Raw genomic sequence first — 7,069 nt, forward strand, 5'->3', positions numbered from 1 at the left:
ATACGGAGCTAGTGCCACCACGTGGACCGAGATGAGAAGAGGTCTTACGAAAGCAATAGGATGAGCATGAACAGAACTGCCTTTTCATTAACTCGCTAATAATGATCAAAAGAAAAACACAGAGAACATGACAACAGATAAAGATGGACAAAAATCCACTGATGATAGCTTTAAGGTAAGTGTGACCCACTGCATTGATTCATACAAACACTGTCAGGCAGTTTTAGAGAACTCAAAGCATCTTAAGATACAACTATAAAAGCAGAGCTCCCCCTAGTGGGTACACACAGTAAGTGACTATGACAAAACAGAAGGTTGTATTTGTAAAATAAAAAGCAGAAAACTTTGATTTCTGCTTTGAATTTTAAAACATAATGGAAACTAGGCATAAGGCATGAAATGTGACCATCACAGATCAACTTTCAAACTGCAGAAAAACAAACCAAAAAAAAAAAAAGAAAAAAAGAAAGAGAGAGATAGATGCGTGAAAGCGAAGACATGTTATTTATCAAGTTTTTAAAGATATGTTCATCCAAATACCGAGCCGTCGTCCTTTGCAGTGTTTTACGAACTGTTTAACGCAGAGGTGGAGAAATTGTTTTGCTCATCATATAACTGTAGGTTCATGCACAAACGAAAGTATGAAGGTAGTTGCAGGCAGCAGTCTAACATCTGGGCCCACATTCATTAAGACTCTCGGAGCAGGAAATCAGACAGCTGTCACGCTGGCACCTCTTTAGTCGTGCTTTTGAAAATCAGGAGTGAAAGCACTGAGGGAGTGTTTTAACTTCAGTCTGGGTAAATGCAGACATTTCATCCAGATTTTCACTAATAACTAAAACTCCACATGAAAAATCATCTGAAATGTCATTTAAAGCTAAGAATTGTAAGTATTTTCAATCATGCTCTAATTTGTATATAGTTTTTCTCTTATGAGGAACCTTTTGGATTCTAATCTCTAAGAGCAGTTTTTGAACCCGAGAGTACTCTGAGAACTTTTTTATTGTGGAGGAAAAAAAGAAAAAAAGTAACAGATAATCCTGCTATTTACTAGTGGAACGCATCCAATCCTGCTGTCAGGAGAGCAGGCAAGAGCCGATGCATTGTGGAAGTTTCCATGTTATTTCTGCTGGGGAGAGAATCACTGAAGAGGCCCCTGCAATCTAAACACAGCACAAAAACCCCAGTGGTGAGGCCCAACGAGGAGGAGGAGGAGGAGAACGATGCTGGTGCTACAGCTCAGAAACCACAGCTGTTATCTCTGACTTTGCATAAAGCAGACACCTAAATGAACAAGCTTGTTGTTGAATGTGTGGTGAGATGCAGTAACACCCTCAAAGGTACTTGTACAGTAAGCAACACAGTCTGGACATTGTAATGCAAATGGTTATGCAAATGTACTGCAATATGCTGGTGACGCGTGAAACTTTAATGGCAGTAATCTGGGAATATAAACACATAAATATGGGCCGAGATGCAAAGTGTCAACACGACAGCAGGTATTGTGCTAGTGTCCATTAGCCTGAGATAACAACAATGCTAACCTTCCAATACATAAGGATACATAAAATCCTCCTTTTTCAATCTGTTCTTTATAAACATATATATAAATATTTGTGGAGCACACAAAATGTATCTTAATATTATAGTGGGCATTAAAAATAAAGGAAGGCAAAGAAAGAAATAAAAAAATAAAAACATTATCTGGATCAGGAATTCATACTCTTCCTAAAAGTTTTGTCCTTTCTCTACCTGCACTTGAAGGCACCGTTGTGACAGCATTGATGGGGTCTGATAGAGAAGGTAAAAAAGTGGCTTGAGTCTGTGAGTTAGTCGTCTTTGCTGCGGCTCTGGCCGTTGCAGCTCGGAGATCGGCCTGTGCAGAAATCCCGTGGATGGTCTTTAAAGTGGAGGCAGTCCAGAGCAAAGTGTGGAAACTGCTGGATGTAATGAAGAAGATCATCTGGCAGAGATGGAGTGTGAGATTAAAACAAATGTTAACTTTACATTCTTAATAATCAAAACACTAAACTTAAATATAACATGTAATATGTGGCATCTAAACAGCATATGTAATTAGCTCTTTTGTTTAGCAGCATTAGCATAATTACTCTGATCATTCTAGATCATTAGAGATCGGACTGAAAGTGGCTATTTTGTGCAGATGGGTTGTTTTATGGTAAAAATAAAAAGGTTCTTTTATTGGACAAGAAAAGAATGCTCACAGAGGCTTTGACAGTTTCTAGAAAAGGCAGATGGTGGATGTAAAATCTCGTCTAACAGATGGTATTTATTTTCTTCAGTAAAGCCGAGAAGAAATCAAATGTGACGGTGACAGCACAGACGAAGTGGGGGACACACTGACAGATGCTGTCAATCATCTCTAACGTGGGCTCATTAGTACAATGGTCCTATAAATAATTTGACATCTCTGTCAATGTGTTAAAATGCTTAAAACATGTTACAAACAGAAACAGGGTCTTACCATAAGTGATCTTTCCTGTGTCGGGTCCGAGCGTTAAGCACACACTTGAAAGTCGCACTTCCTTCACTCCTAACATGATTTCCAAGATGCCGGCTAGCTCCTCCTCCAGGATTTCCCCGCTCTCCTCGCTCTCGTACATCTGCGAACCCGGCACGAAGCGTTAGCACAATGCTAGGAAAGCTACGCTGGTACACCTGTTAAACTGGTTAATGAGCACAGGTTAATCATAGCGCAACAACTCCATGCATTTAGGCCTGTAGACACAGTCAAGGGGACCGGCTGGAATCAAACCAGCATGAGAATGAGGAAGAAGGGTGGCTGCTGGCTGCTGGTCCAGTCAGGCTGATCTGAGAATTTCAGATTAGCTTCCAGTCAAACCATCTCAAACTGGTTTCTTGAACTTGACAATGAGTTCTCTGTACTCAAATGGCCTCCACAGTCATCAGATCTCAATCCAATAGAAAACATGTTGTAATGTGGTGGAACAGGAGAGTCACACTGTGGATGTTCAGCTCACAAATCTGCATCATCATGTCACTATGGACCAAAGTGTCTGTGGAATGGTTCCAGCACCCTGTTAAATCTATGCTATAAGGCATCTCTCAGGGTGAAAGCTGATACTAGCAAGGTGTACTTGCTCAGCTGTTGGTCAGTGTATGTTAAACCGGAGTAAGCAGTATAAAAACTTACCTTAAAGGCCAGTTTGAGGGTTTCCATGGACTTTGTGGGTCGACGAACGGTCGACAGAGCGATAACGTAGCGCCTGACGTCTATCTGTCCATCTCCATGCTGGGAACAAAAACACCTCGGTGAACAAAAGGAGCAGGTAAGCCCCACACTTACAGCACAAGTATCCATTGATCTGACCATGTTATCGATTGAAATGGAGGACTGTGGTGTACATATGAAGTCTCTAGTATATTCACCTACTAAGCACTAACCCTGATTTTAACTTTGTGGCAGTGTCATAGCTCCTATATAGACAAGGTTTCAAACTAAACATAGACCACTTTTAGCCCAAGCACTTTAATTATTTAATTTATTTAAATATAACATGTTTGTTGTGAGGCCATGGTCCTCAACCGGAAAAGGGTGAAGTGCCCACTCCGGGTCGGGGATGAGTTCCTGCCCCAAGTGGAGGAGTTTAAGTATCTCGGGGTCTTGTTCGCGAGTGATGGGAGAAGGGAGCCGGAGATCGACAGACGTATTGGTGCGGTGGCTGCAGTGATGCGGACGCTGCACCGGTCTGTTGTGGTGATGAGAGAGCTGAGTATAAAAGCGAAGCTCTCAATTTACCAGTCGATCTGCGTCTCTACCCTCACCTATGGTCACGAGCTGTGGGTAGTGACCGAAAGAACGAGATCGCGGATACAAGCGGCGGAAATGGGCTTCCTCCGAAGGGTGGCTGGCCTCTCCCTTTGAGATAGGGTGAGAAGTTCAGCCATTCAGCCGCTGCTCCTCCACATCGACAGGAGTCAGTTGAGGTGGGTCAGACATCTGACAAGGATGCCTCCTGGGTGAGGTGTTCCGGGCACGTCCCACCACGAGGAGGCCCCGGGGCAGGCCCAGGACACGCTGGAGAGATTATATCTCGCAACTGGCCTGGAAACGCTTTGATATTCCCCCGGACAAGCTGGAGGAGGTGGCTGGGGAGAGAGGGGTCTGGGCTTCTTTGTTTGGGCTGCTGCCCCCGTGACCCGATAAGCAGAAGAAAATGGGTGGATGGATGGATGGACGTTTGTTGAGAGGTCAGCATAGACAGAATCTACCCAGCTAACTATCAAGCCCAACCAATTAAAGTATTTTATCAATATCAAATTATTTATATTATTTTAAAGAGGCTATGATGGTATTTGACTGCATTTAGGACTAGATAGCCACACAAAGTTCAGTCTACGTACAAAGACGCCCAATTTTTAAATTTAAAGTGGACTCATTACAATTTTCCAGCTGCATATTTTTATTCCTGAAGAATTTTACTAGAGAAGCTTTGGATGACTCATAGCTCATAATAATCCTTATTTAGCTTATACTGAGCCTGTGACATAACACTGTTTCGGTTGCCTTTCCCCTTCCTTTAAATTAGCTTCTTTATGGTCGGCTGCTTCTTACAAACAGATGAAGCTGATGGGCTCACAACTAGCAAGAAAAACATCTATTTGTTGATGCCTGTGGACCATCACAATGCCTAATGTTCATGCCTCCATATTAACGTCAGACTGTAACTGTGTGATTGTTCACACAGTACAGAGAAAACCATCAAGTCTTAATTTAAGGATTCAGCTCATGAAATTGTTTTTTTTATTTTTATTTTTTTAAGGAGTTTCTGAAAAATTGTCGCTCCTTTGAGCACCTTGTAAAACCCTCTGTTTATTATTAGATTTATGTATCAGGATGCCACAAAGAAAAGCACTGTTCAAACTGTGGCTCACTATTAGAAATGTATCTTTTACCTTTTTAGGATACATACAGGCAGAGTTAAACCACACAAAGCTTTTGTTGTGTTACCGATAAAGTGGAATATTAAAGGCAGTAGGGATGGGTATCGTTTAGGTTTTATCCGATACCGGTGCCAAATCGGTACTTTTGAAACGGTGCCGGTGCTCAAACGGTGCTCAAACCGGTGCTTAAAGAATGGAGAACACAAAATTGGTCCAAAAACCTCTCATGTTCAGCTGTTTTTTTGTAAAAAGATAACAATGTTAGCCTTTTCTGCAGCTATGGGGCATATATGGTATCACTCTTGGCTGGAAGCAGTGCTTAAACAATGGAAAAAAAACACAAACTTTGTCCAAAATCCTCTCATGTTCAGTTATTTCCCACTTTTTCTTTGGTCATTTTAGCCTTTTTAGCCAGGGTGAAGGGAGTATCTGCCATCAAACAAGAAGACAGCCGCATGTAGCTATGATGATGTTTGCTAGTTCACCTTACATGCATTAATGTAATAACGTGGTTAGCCTACTCAACGTAAATTACACTCGAACAACATGAAGCTACTCACGCAGAGAAGAACGGCTGCTGCTGCCATCATCATCCTCATCATTTCTGCTACACTGGCAGGGCTAGGGGCCAGGACTCTATTCTTCGGGTTTTTGGGGGATGTTGCTCCGGGTCCGATAACTGGCAACCCACCCGACGTGCACGGTGTGAGGTCTCGCAGCAAGCTATCAAATACGGCGTATTTCTCGGCTTTTAAAAAAAACGCTATGCGTCGCCAGGTGTTTCATCAGATTCGAGGTGTTACCTCCTTTGACAGTATCACAGTATCAGCTTAAAGCACTTGTTGCTGCTGAGTTTGCATCTTTTGCTGTGAAGTACAGCCAGACTTTTGACCGCTTCGCCTTGGACATTTTTAATCTGTAGCTCTGCTCTAACTGAACGTACGTACCTGGCCCCGCCTACTATCCTGGGAAACGTAAAATGATTGGCTAGAAGTGTATCACAGCTCAGGAAAAAAAAAAGCACCGAAATAAAGCACCGAAATGTGCGCTGCTTTTCGGTCTGGTTACTACCGTTTATGTCAGAACCGGTGCCATCATGGCACCGGACACCGGTACCCATCCCTAAAAGGCAGCAGATCTGGTTTTAAACTATGCTCATTTTAAATGGTCACAACACTAAAAACAGATTCAATGACAAAAATCTAAAACTCTACAACTAGTTTCTATCAAAAATGCAGGAGAAGGAAACTTTGCAATTTCTTCCAAAAGCCTCCAAACATTCTCCTCATATCCTAAACATTCCTCTGTGGCCCGTCAGTCCTGCCCAAAATGCCTCGCCGCTTCCCTTCACCCTGCAAACACATTAACTCTGAGGTAAAATTCATTGACTTTACCTTTTTTTATTCTTTTTTATTTTATCGTTTTTATATTTTGCAGAAAGAAACAAAAGAACAGATTTTTATGTATTTTTCTGTGGAGCTCATTTTATAACTTTGTGTGATTATTTGAGCATTGCTGGATCTTTTTAAAAAAAATAATTTTATCAACTTTTCTTAACATTAAATCCACGTTTATACATTTCCCTTTGCTATATCTTGTGCTTCCTTCATGTTTACCTCATCAAAGAAGCTGTGAACTTCTTTAAGTGTGTCTGTAACAGGGAGGTTGAGGAACTGGGCAAAGTCCTCCAAACCCAGTTTGTCTCCCTGGAGCTTCCTGGCTCTCCTGGCCTGCTCTTCAAGCACCCTGTCTGTTGTTGCTGCTCTCAGTCTGTTAGGACGAAGCAAAAAAAGGAAAAACCTCAAAGAAGCCAGATTAACTAAGAGTAAGTCATACTGGAAACAACACTAAAAAAAAGACAGTACAAAGTGTGGAGTTTCCTCAGCCTTTTTTAAAACAAATCCAGGGGGAAGAAAAAAAAGAGGTCCAACATAGTTATAATTATACTCGTAAATTGAAGTTCATTGGGGTTTTTTATTTTGGCTTTTGGTTTTGGTGTGTGTTTCTGCTCAGCCACCAATAGGTGGCAGTGTTTACACACTTTTCCCAAAGTGTTGACTCAGCACTAGGGATGGGTATCGTTTAGGTTTTATCCGATACCGGTGCCAAATCGGTACTTTTGAAACGGTGCCGGTGCTTAAAC

The 7,069-nt window shown here is 41.8% G+C and overlaps 1 protein-coding gene across 1 annotated transcript in view; it reads right to left on the minus strand.

Moving 5' to 3' along the window:
• Positions 1-461: 461 nt before the first annotated feature.
• lpcat1 (lysophosphatidylcholine acyltransferase 1) overlaps positions 462-7,069 on the minus strand; it is a 21,785-nt gene continuing 15,177 nt past the window's right edge. The window contains exons 11-14 of the mRNA XM_005745466.2: positions 6,543-6,696; positions 3,176-3,274; positions 2,486-2,624; positions 462-1,963 (exon numbers count right to left, since the gene is read on the minus strand). Of these exons, the coding sequence (XP_005745523.1) occupies positions 1,830-1,963; positions 2,486-2,624; positions 3,176-3,274; positions 6,543-6,696 (526 nt within the window). The 3' untranslated portion in view covers positions 462-1,829. The remainder of the gene's footprint in view (positions 1,964-2,485; positions 2,625-3,175; positions 3,275-6,542; positions 6,697-7,069) is intronic.

This window comes from Pundamilia nyererei, unplaced genomic scaffold, assembly GCF_000239375.1.
Source record: "Pundamilia nyererei isolate P.nyererei 1_Seehausen unplaced genomic scaffold, PunNye1.0 scaffold00159, whole genome shotgun sequence".
In the NCBI taxonomy this organism is placed as follows: Eukaryota; Metazoa; Chordata; class Actinopteri; order Cichliformes; family Cichlidae; genus Pundamilia; species Pundamilia nyererei.